The following is a 22,811-nucleotide window of genomic DNA, read 5'->3' as shown; positions in this document are numbered from 1 at the left end:
TATTAGATCTCTCTACAGATCTGACTCATAGTTACTAGATAACTCAGACTCTAAAGACTGGTGCACTTCCAACTGATCTGGCATTATTAGAAATTTTTCTGATAAGCCACTGTCGGTGGTTAAAAACTGTGTAAACAATTTGTCGCATGGCCTTAAAGGCAGCAATTTGAAGATGTCACAACTGCTTGTGGAATACATTGTTGGCATTTACGATTCATGGTGGTTTACAAACAAATCTAAATTCTCTTGGGTGGAAGGACCACGTCATATTCTTTATCAACTGAAGCTACTAAAATCCCAGAAGAAAATGGTAGCAGATTTTTTTTTTTTTTTTTTTTTTTTTTGCCAACAACCCAATGTTCATCATGCTTCACAATTACTTAAATGGTGCTTTCGGCTCAAATTTGGCAGGTCGCTTGTGTACAACCTAAAATGAAGGAATCTAAGATATTTTGGGTCAACACCCCCTCGTTTTTGAGAAAATCACCCCTAAAGGTTATGACAAGCAAACAACTCAAAATTGGCGGGATCGATAGATAATTGTAAGTAGAGCATTTTTCATCATCAGGTATGGGGTCTGAAATGGGGGTAAGAAACTTTTACAACTACCGCTTCTGTACCGACAAGCAAAACGCTTTCCACCGGCAGCGCCGATAGCGCAATGGCAAAGGTAACTGGCTCGGAATGGGAGAACCCGGGTTCAAATCTTGAAGAAATCTAGTGGATGTTATTCTTTCCATTTTTATTTTTCCATATCTCAATTGATAGGGATAGGAGGATTAATAAGGTAAGTAAATCAATAAGGAATGATAATAATAATAATAATAATAATGTAGGCAAACTAATTTCCCAAACGTCGTGAGTTAGTAAAGTACTAAACTGTTAAGCCTTGTCGCATGAAAACAACTCCGAGAAAGAGTGCTGCGAATTCCTCATGAGGGATCACAGATAGCCAACTGCACGACGCTTGTTTACAGCAAGGTACGGGACAGAATGCACGCGCGGAGAGTTACGTTGTCCCGGTTGCCTCTTCATCATATCATAGTTGTGAATCTGGAAGAGTGAAGGTGTCCAGCACGAGCTTTAAAGAAGTCAATTGGAAAGAGTGTTTTCCGTCATTAGGCTGCCATGAACCTCGCAGATACATGTAGTGATTTTTCCATTGTTAATGCGCCGAATGAAATATGTTTTGTGAATGAATATAGTGTCCTTCCGTAAGTAACATATGACAAGTACTGTCTATAGTTTGTGGTAATTAGCTAGTCTGTTTATGCTGTAGTAACTAGTTATTGTTTGTTGTGTCATATCTTTCGAGATTCGAACCCAGGTTCTTCGAGTCCCAGCCAGTTACCTGGGCCGGTGCATTATCAGCGCTGTCGCCAAATAGCATTTATCATGTGGGTACAGAAGCGGCAGTTATAAAAGTTTCTTTCCTCGATTTCTGGAAAATTTTGCGTTTGCGGACCCCATACCCGATGATGAAAAATGCTCTGTTTACAATTATCTATCGATCCCTCCAATTTTCAGTCGATTGCTCTTCACAACCTTTAGGGGCGATTTTCTCAAAAACATGGCGGTGTTGACCCAAAATAACTTAGATTCCTTCGTTTTAGGTTGTACACAAGCGACCTGCCAAATTTGAGCCGAATCCATTGGCTGTGTCTGAGGCCTTCCCCTTGTAAGAGACGCATCTGTTCAGCCTAGGAAAATACCTGCAGTAAATCCAAATACAACTTCACTTTATGAAGTGATAGACTGGTCAGAAAAAGTACATGAACTTCCACTTGTAAACGTAAACTATCATAAATAAGAAAGTTTGTTCAAGAGCCAATTCAATTCCGAAGCGGCCACGTCACGGACAGTCGATAGATAGGTGTGTGAAACAAGTAACAGAGGCTCCTGGCAAAGCGTATACTCATGAGAAGCGAGGATACATTACCAGTCAGGAAGCAAGCTGAAGAATGATGTCTAGGAATTAATCAAAGCAAGATTTGATGATTGACTGAAGCTTTTTACATTTTTTACAAAGTGTTTTCAGTGTTTGATGACAAAGACAGAACACAAAGAAAATTATTTGAGTTCATTAAACCACTTTTTGAGCAAATTTTTGGAGAGTTTACATAAATTTACACCCTTTTGCTGGAAATTTAAATATAAATTATAATCACGTGCAAATTTACCAAGCTAACTATTTATTAATAAAGAAAAATCTTTAAGATTAGGATATTATGCATCAAAAGGCACATTTTTGGACCCGCTCATTCACAAAAATCACAGAATTTTATTTTGCCATCTAGAATGACATGCCCTGTCACACCAGTCACTTGCACAGATTAGTAGATCACTAGTGCGAACAGGTAACTTGAACATCAACGGGCCAGTGTCTTTATTACTTTTTTCAAATCTAAGAAAGTTAATACAGTAGTTTTTTTTCTGTTAATAGGGCTGTTTACCATTATGAAGAATGAATGACCGACATTTGTTTGGGTTTTGACAGGTAAGCAGCATATAAAAACGCATGGAAAACTGCCTGATCTAACTATATTTATTATCACAGGAATCAGGAAACGTATACACATTTGACCCAGCTGTCCCAGGCTTCATCTGATGCACCAGAAGATAACATATGCCATAGATCCATACACAAAAAAATCATAGGTGACCCTGTATCTATGTTGTATAGAAAACAATGTTTTATCTTAGAAGCATAGGCCGGTCTTGTCACATATGACGGAGCCTGGCATGAGAACTCTGCCTGGAGGTATTTACACCACAATAGCTAACTCTGGGCACATTACTTTCGAATTTTAATACATTTCTCAGATTTGCAAAAGGTTTCAATGTCAGCAATGTCAGTATTAACAGGCACTACATCACTGTAACAGTCTCTCCAAAAGCTACTGAAAAGAGTTATGAAAAGTATACGGTTTCACTTTGGGAGGGGGGAGGGGGGGGGAGAAGGGAGGGGGGGGGGCAAATACTTGTTTCAATGACTAAATTGATACCACAGTTCAGAGCATTGTCACTCAGGATACTATCAATAGCAGAAAAAGAAAACCTTGTTTCGATATCTGGAATTGTTTACGAAATAACAGGGGTGTCATGTCTTAGACGACTCACCATGTATGTTCAAATGGCATGAAAATTTGAAGTATAAAACCATAAGCTGTATATAGGATACGCCATATAAAAAAAATATACATACCAAAATTAAGGAATATCATTGTCCTCTGTAAAGCATACGTGTATCTGAAGACGAATGGTACAACAATGTATATAAAAAGCAATACTGCTAGAAATATCTTCAGTGTCGTCAAGACAATTCTGAAAAAAAAGAGAAAAACAAATATAACAGACAAAATTTAACTTTAAAAAAATATTCAGACAAAGAAAGTTCTGATGATACTACTATTACATTTTCTTTCTTTTGGTTTTTCTTTTTTTCCCCCGTTCTTATCTTCTGCCTACAATGTAATAACAAAATCCAGTAGCAGTGAAACAACTAAAGTATGCATTTATTATGCCACACTGTCCTCACTTGACTTTATGCTACATATCCAATATAACAGTATCTTTTAATGTAATTTTATCCATGCTGGATCTTGTGAACTCTGCAGCCTTTCACAAAGTATTTGCCTCATATGAAAGTCAGTGTACAGCTTTAGTTACCGTGCTGCAAAGCTTGATTAATGAGTAGATCTTAATTGTACAGGCAACCGTAAACACAAAAGGAGTTGCATGAGTATTCTAACTAGTAAAAATGCTCTGCTAGTTTGTAGCTTTACAGATGGCAGGGTAGACAATCAAACAAACACAATGGTGCTTATGTCATTACCAACTCTCAACGAATGCCCCAGGTACGTTTTTGGTGCAACAGTGGCCCGTAAACTGTTTATCACAGCAAACAAGATGACAGCATTTCACTTCAGGTCTGTTGTTGATTATTACATGGTGTCCAGTGAAGCAGTCCCTGATTTCAAAATTAAATATTTCGAATACTAAGATCAAAAGACAAGAACAACGAATGGTATGTTCACTGTGAATGCTATAAGAATTTTATATGTACTTTTTGAAATAGTTCCAAAAGCTGTAACGCATTGGGCTGCACAGTGTGCAGCTCATACAGTATTAGTGGGCATAAATGAATTCATCCTCTGCAAGCAGCCTTCACAGCCACTTCAAATTTTTTCAAAACGTCCATCACTCATAGTATAGAGGTGCAACAAATGAGCAAGAAATTTGCCATCAAGTCCTGTAGTGTCTCACAAGGGGAAGGCCTCAGACACGGCCAACCGATTCGGGTCAAATTTGGCAGGTGTACAACCAAACACAAAGGACTAAGATATTTTGGGTCAACACCCCCGCAATTTTGAGAAAATCACCCCTAAAGGTTATGACAAGCAACTATCTCAAAATTTAAGGGATCGATAGATAATTGTAAATAGAGCATTTTTCATCATCAGGTATGGGGTCCATAAACACAAATTTTTCCAGAAATCGAGGAAAGAAACTTTTACAACTGCCGCTTCTGTACCCACATGGTATACACTTTTCGCCGAAAGCGCAGCGGCCAAGGTAACTGGCTGGGAATCGGAAAACCTGGGTTCGAATGTCTAAGAAACCTAGCTGATGTTATTCTTTTCATTTGTATTTTTCCATATTTCAATTGATAGGGATAGGTGGTTTAATATGGTAAGTAAATCAATAAGGAATGATAATAATAAGGTAGGCAAACTAATTTCCCAAATGCCGTGAGTTAGTAAAGTATTAAACTTTTAAGCCTTGTCACATGAAAACAACTCTGAGTAAGAGTGCTGCAAATTCCTCATGAGGGATCACAGATAGCCAACCACGCGACGCATGGGAAAGAATGCACACTGGGAGAGTTATGTTGTCCTGGTTGCCTCTTCGTCATATCATAGTTGTGAACCTGGAAGAGTGAAGGTGTCCAGCACGAGCCTTATAGAAGTCAATCGGAAAGACTTGTTTTCCGTCATTAGGCTGCTGCGAACCTCGCAGATACACGTAGTGATTTTTCCATCGCTAATGCGCCAAATGAAATACGTATTGTGAATTAATACAGTGTTCTTCCGTAAGTAACATATGACGAGTACTGTATGTAGTTTGTAGTAATTAGCTCATCTGTTTATGCCGTAGTAACTAGTTATTGTTCGTTGTGTCATATCCTTCAGGTGCATAATCTGAATAATGGAGAATGTACACCCTACGACTAGCGCTGTAATATATAGTTGGGTGCCTGTCACAGATGATGGCAAGTGCGAAGTTACCGATGCTGTGTTTTGGTTTGTAAAAGTGTTGCAAGACAGATGCAATTATCAATGCACTACCGGAAGCAGGGAGTTCTATTTCTCAGCATTCCAGATTGATAGGAGCAGCTATCGTTGAACAATTTTTGGAGCTGACGTACGAAATGAGTTTTGCTGATACTGAAGTTCTATACCATGAAAATGGAACAGGAAGTGATTCAGTGGAAGATATCCCAACTAGTTAATTGCAAAATGGTCATAACACTTTGGAAATCTCCACGTCACTGGGAATATGTGCTTCATCTGTTCCCGATGAGTATTACAAACCAGTTACTAAACAATTGAACTACGGCACTATATCCCTTGAAGTAAAAGTAAAGGTGGTAACACTAGCCAGGAATCATCCAAATTGGAATACAAAAACTGCAAAAGAATGGAGCAACAACAGCCCTGAAAAGGAAGGACTTGAAATTGTGGGAAAGTGATATGGTTAAAGGACGGACAAGATACGACAAATACCAGGTGATAAATAAATGGACATACGACCGATTTGTCGAATCTCGTTGTCGTAACGAGAATGTAACAGCGAGAATACTTCAGGAGTGGGCTGCAGGTACAGCACTTCAATATACGGCCAACAAGGATTTTGCATTTGCTGCATCATTATCTTGGGTAAGAAATTTTAAATCGGAGTATAAAATTCGTCAACAGCATGTCACTAAATATGTCTCTCATAAGGAGGTACAAATATAGAAGATATACAGAAAGTGGCAGCTCTTTTCAGCACGCAAACAGCGTCACTTATGACCGGTTTTAATCATGGTTACGTGATCAACACCAATCAAACAGGATGCGAGTATTGGGTGAACATTCAGCGCACATTATCGCATAAGGGGCAAAAATGAACCCTTTTCACAGTTGGTAGTAAAAACAAACTAACACATTCGTACATGGTGCAACATCCCATCACAGCCTCTGGAAAAGTGTTGCCTAAGGTTTTCCTGTGTTTATAAGAAATGAATGTTACATCTGGTACTCGGGTTATAGAAGAGGTCAATCGTTTAACTGACTCATTGAAAAAAGTTTACATTACCTGCTTCAAATCCGAGAAGCTGAGAATGTGATTTACAAAACATTTCTTGAGAATGTTTTAAAACCATACGTTTCTGATAAGTTTTGTCTAATATTGGATTCCTGGAGCGGACAAATTAATACAACAATATATGACATAATGTTTATAGATGGGGAGGGTCAGCCGACGTGCACAGTGAAAGTAATACCACCAAACTGCACACCTGTGTGCCAGCCGTGTGATGTTTATTTCTATTGCCATGTTAAAAACTTTATTTCCAGGCTTCAGAATTGCAGTGCGCTTCTGGAAATCCAGCGGGAATTGCACAACCACACGGATGCAATAACTATTCACAGCATAATTCATAACCAACTTTCAGCAGATCAGTTGGAAGTGCACCAGTCTTTAGAGTCTGAGTTATCTAGTGGTACGCATCAAAATTAATTCCCAAAAAAGACATATTTTTAAATGTAAAACAAGTTTGTTTTCCGCCGACTCTTCGGAAGGAACAGTGTAGCTGTCGATAGATTGCATTCATTAGATGTTATTGGTGCCGTGAGTATATTTATTTCAAATATTTATATGACAAGTACCATCCATCTAGTTGTTCAAAGAAAAGTGAGAACACGTAACAGTGACTGGAAGAGCCATTGTAAAGTGAGCTGGAGTAACATTTTAGTTGTTTACTATCGCAAGAGGTTTGAGAAATTTATTTGCCTACCTTATTATTATCATCATTCCTTATTGAATTACTTACCTTATTAACCATCCTATCCGTATCAATTGAGATATGGAAAAACACAAATAAAAAGAACATCATCCGCTAGGTTTCTTCAAGATTTGACCCGAGTTCTCTGATTATAAGCCAGTTACCTTGGCCATCGTGCTGAAGGTGCCGTCGGCGAAAAGCATTCACCATGCGGGTACAGAAGTGACAGTTGTAAAAGTTTCTTTCCTCGATTTCTGGGAAAGAATGCATTTTCGGACCCCTTGCCCGATGATGAAAAATGCTCTATTTACAACTATGTATCAATCCCACCAATTTTGAGTCAATTGCTCATCATAAACTTTAGGGGTGATTTTCTCAATCGTGGGAGTGTTGACCCAAAATATCTTAGATTCCTTCATTTTAGGTTGTACACGAGTGACCAGCCAAATCTGAGTCAAATCGGTTGGTCATGTCTGAGGCCTTCCCCTTGTCAGTGAAAATGGACTCAGATGCCACACAAATCGCCAATTCAAGCTCGTCCAATGTAGGTGAATGGTTCCAGTAGACTGTTGTCTTTCAATGTGCTCCACAAAAAGTATTCACATGGGGGTCAGATCGGGTGAATATGGAGGTCAGCCCATCCTTGTACCAGTAAATTTCCAATAATCGAATGCAATGACTATTCCCAAAGTATTCATCAAGGAAGCAAAATACCTGTTCGGTGCAATCTGGTCTGACCTAATCTTGCATAAACCAATCAATGCCCAGTTGGTCCTTCAACACTAGCTATGTGGTGACAAACTGTACCAAAACTGAAATGTAATACACATTAGTGATCATTTCTCACATGAAAAAAAGGGGCCAATAATGCCTCTGCAGCATACCACAGTCATAACAGTGACTTGGGGAGAACACAGTGGTTTCGTTTCACCCAAATGGGGATTTCTTTTTTTTTTTGGTAGGGTTTAAGGGCGCTCAACTGCTGAGGTCATTAGCGCCCAGTCACTGGTGTTAGAGCACAAGGAACCTGCTAAAACTCAAGGGGATGGGGGGACATCAAAAGGACCTGACAAAGATGCAGATGAAATAAGTAAAAAGGTTAAATGTCTTTGGTCAAGCCAGTTAAAGTTATAAAACGCAGAAGACGAGCAGCTGCTCGAGCGTCGTCAGCTAAAACATCCGGTAAGGTAGATGGCAGGGACAGGACAACACGAAATTGACTAAAACGGGGACACGACAATAAAACATGGCGCACCGTTAATGCCTGACCACAAGGGCACTGCGGGGCTGGGTCACCAGAGAGCAGGTAGCGGTGGCTAAACCGGCAATGCCCAATCCGCAACCTGGTCAGAAGGACCTCCTCGCGCCGAGATGGTCGGGAGGAAGTTGTCCAAGCAGTTGGGAGCGGTTTTACTGCCTGGAGCTTGTTTCCTTGGAGGGATGACCAAGCATCCCACCACAAGGACACAAGACTCTTACATACATCCCCACAAACGTCAGATGACGGGACACAATGGGAGGCTGGCCGAGGCTGGAGGACTGCAGCCTTGGCTGCAGCATCCGCAGCCTCATTCCCAGGCACTCCTACATGTCCGGGGACCCACAGAAAGCTGACAGAACCGCCATTATCAGCGAAACAATGGAGGGACTGCTGTATTCGTTGAATCAAGGGATGGACCGGATAGGGAGCCCCAAGGGTCTGAAGAGCACTGAGTGAGTCAGTGCAGAGGACATACGATGAATGGCGGTGGCGGCGGGCATACTGAATGGCCTGATGGAGAGCAAAAAGCTCGGCCGTAAAGCTGGAACATTGGTCAAGGAGCCGGTATTTAAAGGTGGCGGTCCCGACGACAAAGGCACAGCCGACACCATCGTCAGTTTTGGAGCCATCGGTGTAAATAAAGGTGTGACCAGCAAGTCGAGCACGAAGTTCGACAAACCGTGAGCAATACACTGCAGCCGGAGTACCCTCCTTCGGGAGTGAGCTGAGGTCGAGATAAATACGAACCGGAGCCTGGAGCCAAGGTGGTGTCGGGCTCTCACCCTCTCTGAAGGTGGTAGGGAGGGCAAAATCCAATTGTCGAAGCAGGCGACGGAAGCGGACTCCGGGGGGCAGCAGGGCAGACACATATAACCCGTACTGACGGTCGAGAGAATCGGCGAAGAAGGACTTGTAAGAGGGGTGTTCGGGCATAGACAACAGCCGGCAGGCATACCGACACAGCAGTATGTCGCGCCGGTAGGTCAACGGTAACTCGGCAGCTTCAGCGTAAAGACTCTCGACAGGACTAGTGTAGAAGGCTCCGGTCGCAAGACGTATCCCCCGATGGTGGATGGAGTTGAGCCGGGGTAAGAGGGATGGCCGAGCGGACGAGTAGACGAAGCTCCCATAATCCAGCTTCGATCGGACTATGGACCGATACAAGCGAAGCAGGACAGTGCGATCCGCTCCCCAAGATGAACCGCTAAGAACTCTGAGGACATTAAGGGAACGTGTACAACGGGCCGCCAAATAAGAGACATGTGGAGACCAACACAGTTTCCGGTCCAACGTGAGCCCTAGAATCTTAGTTGTGTCCACGAATGGGAGAACAACGGGACCGAGATGTAAGGATGGCGGAAGGAACGCTTTATATCGCCAAAAGTTGATACAAACCGTCTTCTCTTCAGAGAACCGGAAGCCATTTGCCACGCTCCATGAGTAGAGGCTGTCTAGACAACGCTGGAGGCAGCGCTCCAGGAGGCATGTTCTCTGGGCACTGCAGTAGATCGCGAAGTCATCGACAAAGAGAGAGCCTGAGACATTAGGTGGAATGCAATCCATAATTGGATTGATCGCGATGGCAAAAAGGGCTACGCTCAAGACGGAGCCCTGAGGCACTCCGTTCTCCTGGAGGAAGACGTCGGACAATACGGAACCCACACGTACCCTAAACTTTCGATCCGTTAAAAAGGAATCAATAAAAAGGGGCAGACGACCACGTAGGCCCCACTTGTGCATAGTGCGGAGGATACCTCCTCTCCAACAGGTATCATAAGCCTTCTCCAAGTCGAAGAACACGGCTACCGTTTGGCGCCTTCGCAAAAAGTTGTTCATGATGAATGTCGACAAGGTCACAAGGTGGTCAACAGCGGAGCGGCGGCGACGAAAGCCGCATTGGACATTAGTAAGTAGTCGTCGAGATTCAAGAATCCAAACTAACCGAGCATTAACCATGCGCTCCATCACCTTACAGACACAGCTTGTAAGAGAAATGGGGCGGTAACTAGAAGGAAGGTGTCTATCCTTCCCGGGTTTGGGTATAGGAACAACAACGGCGTCACGCCAACGCATGGGGACCTGACCTTCGATCCAGACGCGATTGTAGGTACGAAGAAGGAAGCTTTTGCCCGCCGGAGAAAGGTGTGCCAGCATCTGAACGTGAATGGCATCTGGCCCCGGAGCAGAGGACCGGGACAGTGCAAGCGCACGTTCGAGTTCCCGCATAGTAAAGGGGGCATTGTAAGTCTCCAGATTCAGCGAGTGGAAGGAAGGTCGCCGAGCCTCGTCTGCCTCTTTCCTGGGAAGGAAGGCAGGATGGTAATGGGCGGAGCTTGAAACCTCCGCGAAAAAGCGGCCAAAGGCGTTGGAGACAGCCACAGGATCAACAAGGACCTCATTACCTGAGGTCAGGCCAGGTACTGAGGAGTGGGCCTTAATGCCCGACAGCCGGCGCAGGCTACCCCAAACAACGGAAGAGGGAGTAAAACTGGTAAAGGAGCTCGTGAAAGAGGCCCAGCAAGCTTTTTTGCTGTCTTTGATGACTCTACGGCATTGCGCTCGGACTCGTTTGTATTCAATACAATTCGCCAACGTAGGATGGCGGCGAAAGGTGTGTAAAGCACGTCGTCGAGCACGGATAGCGTCCCTACAAGCCTCGTTCCACCAGGGGACGGAAACGCGACGTGAAGAAGAAGTAGTACGAGGTATGGAACGTTCGGCAGCATTGATAATGACAGCCGTGAGGTATTCGACCTGACTGTCACAACTGGAAAAATCGCGGTCCGGAAAGGTCGCCAGGGAGGAGTAAAGTCCCCAGTCAGCTTTCAGTATGTTCCAGCGCGAAGGACATGGGGATGGGGTGTGGTGCAGGAGACGAACGACACAGGGGAAGTGGTCGCTCGAATAGGTGTCAGAAAGGACATACCACTCGAACCGACGGGCAAGAGTGGTAGAACAGATCGAGAGGTCCAAGTGGGAGTAGGTATGAGTAGAGTCCGAGAGGAAAGTCGGGGCGCCGGTATTGAGGCAGACAAGATTGAGATGGTTGAAGACATCCGCCAAGAGTGAGCCTCTTTGACAGGATGCAGGAGAGCCCCAAAGGGGATGATGGGCATTGAAGTCGCCAAACAATAAGAACGGCGGGGGAAGCTGATCGATCAGGTGCATCATGTCAGCCCGACTAACAGCAGATGACGGTGGAGTGTAGACGGTACAAACTGAAAAAGTAAAAGCAGAAAGAGTAATGCGGATAGCTATTGCTTGGAGTGGGGTGGTCAATGGGATGGGATAGTAATAGACATCGTCCCGAACGAGCAACATGACCCCACCATGAGCTGGGATACCGTCCACAGGGCGAGGTCATACCGCTCCGAGGTATAGTGGGAAAAGGCAATACGGTCAGTCGGGCGCAACTTGGTTTCCTGGAGACCAAGGACGAGCGGACAGTGCAGGCGGAGGAGCAGTTGTAATTCCTCCCGATTAGATCGAATACCTCTTATGTTCCAATGAAACAACGCCATCGCTAGTCAAAAAGTTGGTGGAACGAGACGGGGGATGAGCTGGTCACCTCGATGGCCGCGCAGGGCCAGGTTGCGAGGCAACAACGCTACAACTGACGGCAGGCGGATCCGGTTCCATCGACTCGTCGCCAGCTGCGGCCACTGTCCCTGATTGTGTAGGAGGGGCCGCATCATTTGCCGACAAAAGGCCGGCGGAACGCCTGGCAGCAGAGCGTCCCGGCGAAACTGAGGACGGCCGGGAGCAGCGACTCACGGATGAAGCGTCAGATGAAACGCGCCGGGGTGGAGAGGGGGATAGAGATTTCTTCTTGGAGGCCTTCTTGGAAGGCCGAGGAGGCACAGGGATGGTGGGCTGGACCCGAAGAAGGTCCTCACGCACGGGGTCCGTTTTGGAACACCGGACCTCGGAAGCTGGGGTCCGGAACGTTTCCCCGATGGACGCCTGAGAAGAGGATCGCTTCTCAGGTGGCGTGGGGGGAGGAGGAGGAGGAAGGGTGGCCCCTGGGGCAGGGGGGGTGGGGGCCGCGGGGGAGGAGGAGTTGGAAGGGAGGGATTTGGGAGGCGGAGGCAGAGCCCCCTGACGGGCAGAGGAGGCGGAGGGGGGACAGGATAGAGGTGAGGATACAGCGGAAGGAGTGGACACAACTGAGGCAAACGAAGTGGCCAGTGACACGGGATGAAGGCGGTCATACTTCTTCCTGGCCTCAGAATAAGAGAGCCGATCCAAAGTTTTGATTTCTTGTATCTTTTTCTCCTTTTGATAGGCGGGGCAGTCTGGGGACCTAGACGAGTGGACGCCAGGACAATTAGGGCACCGAGGTGGTGGGGTGCAAGTATGTTCCTCACGAAGAGGACGTCCACAGTCGCCACAAAGGGGCTCAGCCTCACACCGGGACGACATGTGCCCAAAGTGCAAACACCGAAAGCAGCGCATAGGAGGTGGGACGTAGGGTCGCACGTCGCACCGGTAGCACATCACCTTTACCTTCTCCGGGAGAACGTCCCCCTCGAAGGCGAGGATAAAGGCCCCGGTGTCGATGCGACGGTCTTTGGGGCCGCGCTGGACTCGCCGGACGAAATGCACGCCGCGGCGCTCCAGGTTGGCCCTGAGCTCCTCATCAGATTGTAGCAGGAGGTCACGATGAAAAATAACCCCCTGCGTCCTATTGAGTGCCAGATGTGGGACAATGGAGACTGGGATGTCCCCTAGGCGGTCGCACGCCTGGAGTGCCGCCGATTGTGTGGCAGAGGTGGTCTTGATAAGAACGGACCCTGATCGCATCTTGCTGAGAGCCTCGATTTCCCCGAAGACGTCCTCAATGTGTTGAACAAAGAACATGGGCTTGGAGGTGGCGAACGTCCCCCCATCTGTTCGAGAACAGACCAAATAGCGGGGGAAGTACTTCGCCCCAAGCCGGCGGGCCTGTCCCTCCTCCCATGGAGTGGCCAAGGGGGAAAGGGCAGGAGAACCAGAACTAGAAACGGTACCTTTTCTTTTGGAAGACTCGGCCGCAGAGCGACCTGATACGTGTTGACGTTTCATGTGCGAAACGTCCGCCCCGATACCACCCACTCCGACCAGGGGCTCTCCCCACGGGCGCCACCCAGCCGCAGCAAGGGCCACCTGGCAGGATGACCATTGCCGGGAGTCCTGATGCCCCAAGGAGACGGGCATCTACTCCTTGGCCAACGTGGGGAGGGTGCAGCTCAGGTATCGGCAGTACGATCCCTGTGTTGTCAGGGGGCTACAACCTAGAGGGTACATGACGACCCCACCACAACGGGCTGGCTACCGTGCTGGATTTCTGGTGCCATGGAAAGTCCATCATGATCGCTGGTGCAGATGGAGATGCACTATGGGCGTAACTTGGACAACCCATCAGGCGTTTAGGCCCAATTTGAGGAATAATGGGTATGGTGACAATGCCGGTGCAATGCTGAGTGCCAAGGTCTTAGTGCACTTAGGACCAGTGGTACACCATGTAAGGTGTCCTTCCCCAAAAGGCTCGTACTTCTGTAGAATTTTGAAAAATGGAGGTCAAACCCCAAGGGGGACCATCACATTAAGGCCAAAACATTTGAGACTCCTTTTAGTCGCCTCTTACGACAGGCAGGAATACCGCGGGCCTATTCTTACCCCCGAACCCGCAGGGGGGAAATGGGGATTTCTGAAACCCCAAAATCACCAGTTTTGTTTACTTGCAACTCCATTCAGGTACATCAAAGCCTTCATTATCAATCATTGTAAGAATATCGTTTGCAAAGCCAGCCCTCTATAACACAGCTTATACAGACTGGACCTGGTAGCTTTGGATTTTGAACAGAAACATGAGCCAGCTCCATCCCAGTATTTTCTGTGTGGTGGAATGCTTCAAATAGTCTCTGCTGCAATTCTTCAGATGGATTTCCCTGAATTTTGTTGAATATTGAAATTCCAGAAACTGTAGCAGTGTTTTCTGGAGTAACTACAGTTTTGTCTGGGGCCAACATTCTCAGCCAGATTATTAGCAACACCATCTGTTGGTTGAAATTTGACAAAGAGCTGACGAATGATTTTCACCCTGGGTGACTTTTGTAACATTACATGGTGTCTGAATACTGCACCTTGTTGCTGTAGGACTTTGTTCTAACTTGTGGTATTCCAGCACCAAAAACACATTGTTCAATGGAACACATGATTTCAACCTCTTCCTGCAGTACACTAACCTCCTTTCATGTTTTAATGGTGGAACTGACTGCTCCCAGCTGTGGTACACTTATTTATAGGCACTATACATTGTGATTACAGTGCCAGTGCTTTTCAAACTATTTCAAAACTTCTGTATAAAATTCTTACAGCTTTCACAATAAATAGTACATTCATTGCACTTGTCTGTCTGTCTATCTCAGTTATTGAGACATTTAATTTTGAAATCAAAGACTCCTTCACTCGACACCTTATATGTCAACAGATGTTGAAATAATGATGATCACACCAGATGACAAGGTAAGACCATCAGAGGCCTTAGACAGCAATCATTAGGATGTTAGTAATGAACATAAGAGAAGTGAAGGAGAGAAAATGAGCAGTAAACCAAGATTGGTAAATAAGAGTATGGCCACTAAAAGAAGCAGAAACGAAGAAACACTATCAGAGGAAAATATAATTAAAATCCCACTGGGTGAGCTGCAAAATGCCAAAAAAGAATGGAGAAGATTTCAGAACACACTGGTAGAAGTGACAGACAAGGTGTGGGGAAGATCCAGTCATAGAAGGAGATACAATGAGCACTTTGGCAGAATTATGAAGTTAAAGGATTAGGTTTGAGGAATAGGAAGAAGGCAATTGGAGTATAGTTTCCCACAAAGGACATCAGAAGCAAGCAGAGAATATTAAGTAGAAAAGAGGGAGGTACAAAAAGTTGTCGTACAGGAAAAGAGAAAGTGGATGAAAAAATATACATGTGGAACATGATAGTAAAGGTAATAAGCAATTACTGTATGTTACAATAAAGGAATTGGAGAAGAGGGATGGCAGAGTATGTTAAAATGGTTGAGGAAGATGGGAATGAGGGAGGAAAGGAGGACGACCTAAAAGAACTGTGGAGATCATATTTTGATGATTTGCTGAAACCAAACGGAATAGAGGAGGCAAACTGTACAGCATTATGGCAGCTGTTTGGAAGGAAACAAAAACTCCTGAAAACTTGAAGAAGGGAACAATTATATGAATAACTGTATCCGTTTTGAAGAAAGTAAGTTGGAAGGACAGAAAAACCTGAAGGGGCATTACCCTGATGCGCCAATGTGCAAAATTTATGAGAATATTCTGGAAAGATCAAGCCAAAAAATAGTGTAACAGCAGCTGAGATGAGAGAAGTATAGCTTCTGTGATGATGATCCACAACAGGTCTCATATTTGCAGTGAGACAGCTGCACGAACACAACTATGAGTTGAGACACATCTACTAACGGCCTTCCTGGATTAAGAGAAAGCATAGAACACTGTATCCAGTAACAAAGTCTGGGAGGCACTAAGACGGAAATTTGTAGAGAAGCAGACTGTACTGAGAACAAAAGAAATGTACCATGGAAGTGTAAGTTGTTTGAGAGTGGGAGGAAGAGAACAGAAAAGTTGTCTGAAACAAAAAAAGTGCACTATACTTTCCATAGTGGTGAGGGATAACATAATGACAAGCGGCAAGAGAATGCAGGACAGGTGATGGTGTGGGGGATGATTTGATGGTGTGGGGGAACAGTGATCAAAAGGTACAGAAGAAATTAGGTCACCAACACACAGCCATCACTGACACAGAGGCAGAGCTTTCATCAGAAAGCACAGCACACCTCCATCCTGCTCTCCAAGAGTTCTCATTTGATAACACTGAATTTGCAAATGGGGGTTGTTTGGGGTCAGTAGAATGCATGGTACAGGGCATCTGGCTCAGAGCTGTCCATGAAGCAACTGATTTATGGCAGTTCATTGTGTCCCTGTAGTGCCAAATGCTACTCAAATAGCTGATGCAGATGTAATACGATGCACCAGAGCCATACGTCGAACATGATGGTCTTTCCTCTCAGTAGTGTTATGTGCCTTCCACAACTCTGTCTTCTTGCAACCCTACATTCTCGTGACCACCGCTGCCAGCAATTGAGTACAGTGGCTACATTCCTGCTAAGTCTTTCTGCAATATCACTGAAGGAACATCCAGCTTCTCATAGCCCTATTACATGATCTCGTACAAATTCAGTGAGGTTCTGATAATGACATCTTTGTTGCCTTAAAGGTATTCTTGACTAACCAACTCACTACGTCCAATTTCATTGGTAACTAACGCTCACAGCACTACAAGTGTGCGACCGGTGTGTAATTTGAATGCCAAGAGATCATCTTTCAGATGTAGAAACACACCTACCAACTTTCAATTATGTTGCACAGCTCCTCCTTGGTGTTGTAATCCTCCTCCCCCCCCCCCCCCCCCCCACCGATTACTGTAATTGCTGGTGTAGTACATTCAAACAAGAACAGTGTTCCATATTTGTCAACCATTTCAATAAAACTACAAGTATAATGGCATACATCAATAAATGTAAAGCTTATGATATACTGCACAGAACTCTGCCCTCCTCAGATTTATTTGACACTGTCAAGCTCACGTTTGCCAATGTACAGTGAGTTTAATTTTTACGTATGTATGCCATTAGTGTTGTTTAAATGGCTGACAAGTACGCACAGTTCTTCACATTCGAGTTTACTATGCCAGAAATCATATAAGAATGAGACAGATGTATAATGTATACACCCACATAGGATGATTAGTAAAATACAAGGATATGGTAACACACAATGCAAATCACATGAGTAATCACCTGAAAATGGCAAATCACCAAAATCAGCTGGCAGTGTGAAAAGAAATTACTGATATCATATTATAGCCAAGGTGTACAATGAAAAGAAGTGGAAAGTATAAGGGAGATAACACATGAGGAACTGATACCAGTGAAGATTGAGAAAAGAAAGCAATGGAACTGTATGGGCACATGAAAGAGAAAGGGCGAGAAGCCGATATTAAGGAAGATCCACAAGATGATGATGGAAGGCAAGAAACAATAAGAACAGGCAAAAGGATACACTATAACAAAGAATTAATTTTAGACAGATTACAAATATTCATCTTGTGTCCAAACTCCTAATTAATTTTATCATGTAAATGGTAAATTATGGAGGAAACACTAACAATGACAATCAAAGCACAGCTTTTTGTATGATGATCATTTTGTCCCCAACAGAAAAATCAGATGTTTTTTAAAGATCACAAATTATTACAAAGGAACACAATACAGCAACTACACAACACGAAAAGATGAGAAATATGTGCATGTAATGTTTTTATACAAAATTACACAAAAATTTAACTAGCATTTTTGCTTGATTCATTCACTAGACAGAGAGGAGAGAGAGAGAGAGAGAGAGAGAGAGAGAGAGAGAGAAAGGTGAAACCCTTGCCTTTCACAGTAAATTGCTCTACTAACTGAGTTATCCCTGGATGACTCATAATTCGTCCTGATTGATGGTGGGTATAAAAAGGAGCAAATCAGGGTTAGAACAGTAGTTCTGTAGAAAGTCATCAACTACATAATAAACTTCATGTGTGTGTTGAATGACAGTAGAAATGACATCTAATGATATTATCCAAAGAAGATTACAAAAGCAGAGTACAGAACTCTTGCTACCATTTAAGGATGGTGTCACAGAAAAACGGTTGAACAACAGCTCAACTACCTAGCTGTGAGATGCACGCTACTATAAAATTGACTGTAAATGAGCAGCAAATTCTGATTCATGAATCACTGCTTTAGCATGTTAAAACTGTAACATTGTGCCAGTCACAAGCATACACCCATCTTATTACAGGCGTATCACATACTGGCTCAGCTGTAAGTTGAGCACAGTTTTTATGTAGCCATGGCTACCAACCAGTTGTCCAACACAACGTGGCCAAAACCACAGCTGACAACCAAAGAACAGAACACATCCTTAGCACAACATGGGCAATTCCAGCAGCTTCTCCACAACCAGTGTTGTCCGATTCCTTCCTCTTCAATGCCAGTCTCCCAAAATTACATACACAGGAATTGCCGCTGCAACACACACTATGACCCTCTAATCCTCCCTCTGTTCCTTAACTTTACTCATCCTACACTCACACCTTCCACTTCACAGCCTTCTTCATCCAATGCACTCCTCCATGTCAGTGTGCCCTGCACACACAACTCCCCAGCTCGTCACCAGAATGACCTTACTAGTGCCACATTCCTGTTCTATGCAGTTGCTGCCTAATCAACATATTCTACCTAAAAGAAAATTTTAAACCTTCCAGAGACAGACATCATAGAGGTAAGTTCAAAAATCTTGCTCCCTCCACTTATTCCCAGCTGCAAAATTTTGTCTCTTATCTCTCCAACTATCAACTGAAGCAAATACCAAACAACGGAAAGTCCAGGATGGAATAACAATAATATTATGAAAAAGCAAGATTGTTACCCACCACACAGAGGAGGTGTCTAGTCTCAGACAGCCACAATGAGAAGACTGGGATTTTGGACAAAAAATTATCCTTTGGATAACTGAGGGGCCACAAGACAATCTCAGTCGGAACACAAATTTTCCTGTCTTTGTTTTAACCTAACCTTCACATATCAACTATGTGAGGATTTGTAAGAAACTATACACGATTCAGATTACACATTTGACTGGTAAATAGAGTTTACAAAAAAAAAAGTTTCTGACGTGTGTAAAAAGAAAAATTTCCAATCTGTCTGTCCTACCAGTTTCAACTTACAGCTGTGAAACAAGAACTTCCAAATAAGGAAACCCTTCAAGAAGTGAGTGTTGCTCAGGAAGTAGTAATAAGATACATATGGAAGTTACTAGGAAAGACCAGAAAACTAATAAATGAACCACAGAACAAGCTACAGTGAAAGACGTAATTATGACAGTAATGAAAACAGACAGGATGTGTAGACTGGTGAATGGCTCAGAGATTGACTAAGAATTCTTTGTTGGTATCCACAAGATAAAAAAGAGTAGAAGATTAATGGAAGGTGGGTAGGTGACTTTAGAAACCATAATGAGCAACACATAGCTAAAGACCATAATTCATAGAAAATGTTAGGTAAGGAAATAATCTGGAAGTGGAGGGTAAATTGCTATTAACTGTGGCATGAACAGTCTTGGGGATACAAAATCTCCTTACCTGACTACTCTTTCAATTCTGAATTTGTCAGTAATCTGATGATGCCTAATGGTAGTATCTATTCTTCCGTTTAACAAAACTTTCAAAGCCTTTTTTTAAGGGCTATCAGATAGCTTTCTCTAATCCACAAATCTACGAGAAAGTGCCAATTCATGCATATTATTCAATTTTGTTCATGACATGCAAAAGGTCTAGTGTGCAAAAATCGTTTTTCCCAGCTTATTTCTTTACCTCATTACTTTCTTTTTAATGTGGCAGGTATTGATTCTAGACTGACAGGTCTGTAATTTATATGTTGTCTGTTGTCTGTCTTATTTTTTGTAAAGGAGAATAACTACAGCATGGTTGTAATTTAAGGAAATATATTGCACACATACTGTAAATAATTCTCCAAGTTCCTTTTGGATGTTTTTTGCTGACTTTAATCATTTCTCCTCAAACAGTGTCATTCTTAGTTTTTTCTTTCTTCCCACCTTGACTGGAATTAAGATCTAATCTAAAAAGCTATTATTTTCATGATGAACTATCTGTATTTCTGATTCGTATCTTGAATTATACAAATATTTAAAGAAGTCTTCAAATGTGCAACTTACTAAATGCCTTATTTGGACACCCACTACAGTATGTTACTGTACAGAACAATATTACTATTCTTCTGTATACCAGATGTTATAACATAATTCAGTGACACACAGTTAGAAACTGACACTATACCTTTTAAATGATTTTACTGCATAGGATTTCATAATGGTTACTACAAAGGTGACTAATACAAGAAAAATAATGTAAAGGACAATATATGTTTTTATAACATCAGAACTAAAATCTGTCAAGTAACTATACTCACATTCCCTGTAACCAAAGACCTACAGGAAGTAGGAACAGGGATATGGTAACTGTAATCCCCACCATGGTCTTCAATGTAATATATGATATCCTTACTAAGTATGAAATAAACTTAGATTGTGTTGTTAATTTGCTGACTGGTTACATTAAATGCAATACCTGAAACAATAAAAACAAATTTAATAAAACACACACACACACACACACACACACACACACACACACACAAAATGTACAGAATGCCAGGAAGTACACCTGAAAAGAAAATTATTCGAGATACAATTGGACTGGCACAATGTTATGTAAAATTAGTGTTCTTTATCATTATTTTTCATTTACACTCATAGAAAACTTTAGACATGAGCACAAGCATACTTATGGTGCCCATACATTATGCAATGCAGGAAACAATTGTTTTAAATGGAATCCTTTGAGAGCAAGGCTGCAAAAGGCCAATGACGTTTACGGCATTGGACAGCCCACATATTGTTTACCACGCAACAAAAATATTGGCTGCTAATGCCAACAGGGGGCATGTCTGGAGGTACCCAATGCTGACAACAGCATGAGGCTATGAAGCGTAGTTGAACTGCTTAGTCGACTAGTAACTCACAACAGTGCTACAGTACAAATGCGGCAATGATACACAGAGCAAATATTGCGTTATACCTACAACAACAGTTGCTGAAGTTGATATTCCATCAGGAAGGAATTTCGCAGAATGAGAAAGAAGCAGCAAGCGAAATATTAGTATTTTTACAAAGCTAGTCCGTGGAAAGTATGGTGTTGTATACACTTAACTGTGCAGACAATGTCCATGAGGAGTATAATGCTGCTGATACATGTGTAACAAGTCAAAGTGGTATTGAAACAGGTGTCGAGCCATGTAGTTCATCATTCTTGTCAGACTGGGAGCCATAAATCCTGTCTCCAGTGAAATATTGTAAGGGGCAATCATTGCCCAAGGAGCAGGTACTAAACATAACTATGTACCTGGAATATCATGAAGAGCATAGTAAAAAAATTAAAAAAATTGTATTTGAAATAAACAAATGTATCCCATCATTCATTAAGGAATTAGTCTTCAGCTCTGACCAATCAGGATTTGAAGAGAAAATGCATATGAAAGAAACCCTTGAAATTAGAGGTACTAAGAGAGTTGTATCAAGATCAACTAACATCAATGTCTTAACCCATTCACATACAATTATGCTGACTGTTAATCTGCATGGTAAATTGGCTGTAACGTTATTTATTGTGCTGAGTGAAGTTGGAGGCACTCTGCTCCCCTACAATTCTTCAATTCCTTCCCTGTGTGTGTGTGTGTGTGTGTGTGTGTGTGTGTGTGTGTGTGTGTGTGTGTGTGTGTGTCCCAGAGATCTTGCAAGGGCAGTAGGGAATATTTATGACACAGCAAGCAAAAGTGGGAGAATGGGCATTAAAGAACTATACAACTATGGTATGAGCGCTGCCTCTGGTCAACAGCTGGTCAAAAGAACTTGCTTTTGCTTGAATCCTGGTCTGTGTACAAAAATCATACTCCTTTAGAGTAAACGATCCCTCTCAAAAAATGAGGGACATTGCAATCGCACCTGTAGTCACTGGACAAATTCAGCCTCTGGATTTTTTTCCCCAATGCCTTTAAAACATTTTCATACTATCTGCAGATACGCCTTAAAGGATAACCAATTTCACGATAAGCTCCTGCATGTCATCACATTCCATCATCTCTCATCACCCCGTTACACCAAAACGATTCTACATGCATTCTTTAAGAGTGGATACCTAGCTGAACGTCCTGCACAATTTGTAACTCTAAAGGAGTTCGCCTTCAATTTCGATGTTGTGAACCTCTGCGATCACTGTGAAATGCGATTTTCCATTTGGTGTTCATGGTGCAAGTTAATGGTTTATTTTGAACATTTCTTGAATGTTGAAGATGTACATTTTGTGAAGTGTAGTACATACAGCCCATATAAGGTTGATCTCTGCACCTCCTGCACGCTCATTTTCTGTTGCCCTCCTGAGGCACTTGGTGAGTCATTAGCAGCTAATATTTCTCCTGTTATAATTAACCCAACACTTTCAACTGTGTCTTACTAATGACTGAACTTGCGATCTTGCACTCAGGGATTCCTTGTCAGTGGAAAAACTGGGACATGTAACTGCAGTCACACTCAAATATAATATTTAATTTCTGATAAACAATGTTCAAGAAACAACTTTTCCAGTGGAGGAAGCATATTACACACTCTAAGATACCAACTGCTAACTATAATCATTTTGCAGGTGGTAACTGATATTAATGACATTTCATGCTTCAGATATTAGTTACACTCTTATTAACCCTTTAACTGCTCTGGACGTGTTAACGTGCGTGCCTTTGTACCTGTCCCTGT

General features: G+C 43.0%; 1 protein-coding gene across 5 annotated transcripts in view; it reads right to left on the bottom strand.

Moving 5' to 3' along the window:
- Window positions 1-22,811, bottom strand: part of LOC126458029 (lysophosphatidylserine lipase ABHD12) — a 98,022-nt gene that overhangs the window by 56,808 nt on the left and 18,403 nt on the right. For 3 of the 5 annotated variants that reach the window (XM_050094816.1, XM_050094814.1, XM_050094815.1), the window contains exons 3-4: window positions 20,414-20,571; window positions 3,206-3,324 (exon numbers count right to left, since the gene is read on the bottom strand). In XM_050094816.1, the coding sequence (XP_049950773.1) occupies window positions 3,206-3,324; window positions 20,414-20,478 (184 nt within the window). In that variant the 5' untranslated portion in view covers window positions 20,479-20,571. The remainder of the gene's footprint in view (window positions 1-3,205; window positions 3,325-20,413; window positions 20,572-22,811) is intronic. The other 2 variants (XM_050094817.1, XM_050094818.1) reach the window with 1 other exon arrangement.

The sequence above is a fragment of the Schistocerca serialis genome, chromosome 2 (genome assembly GCF_023864345.2).
Source record: "Schistocerca serialis cubense isolate TAMUIC-IGC-003099 chromosome 2, iqSchSeri2.2, whole genome shotgun sequence".
Lineage (NCBI taxonomy): Eukaryota > Metazoa > Arthropoda > Insecta > Orthoptera > Acrididae > Schistocerca > Schistocerca serialis.
The sequence above is the reverse complement of the archived record's forward strand: the minus strand, read 5'-3'. Positions and strand labels throughout refer to the sequence as shown.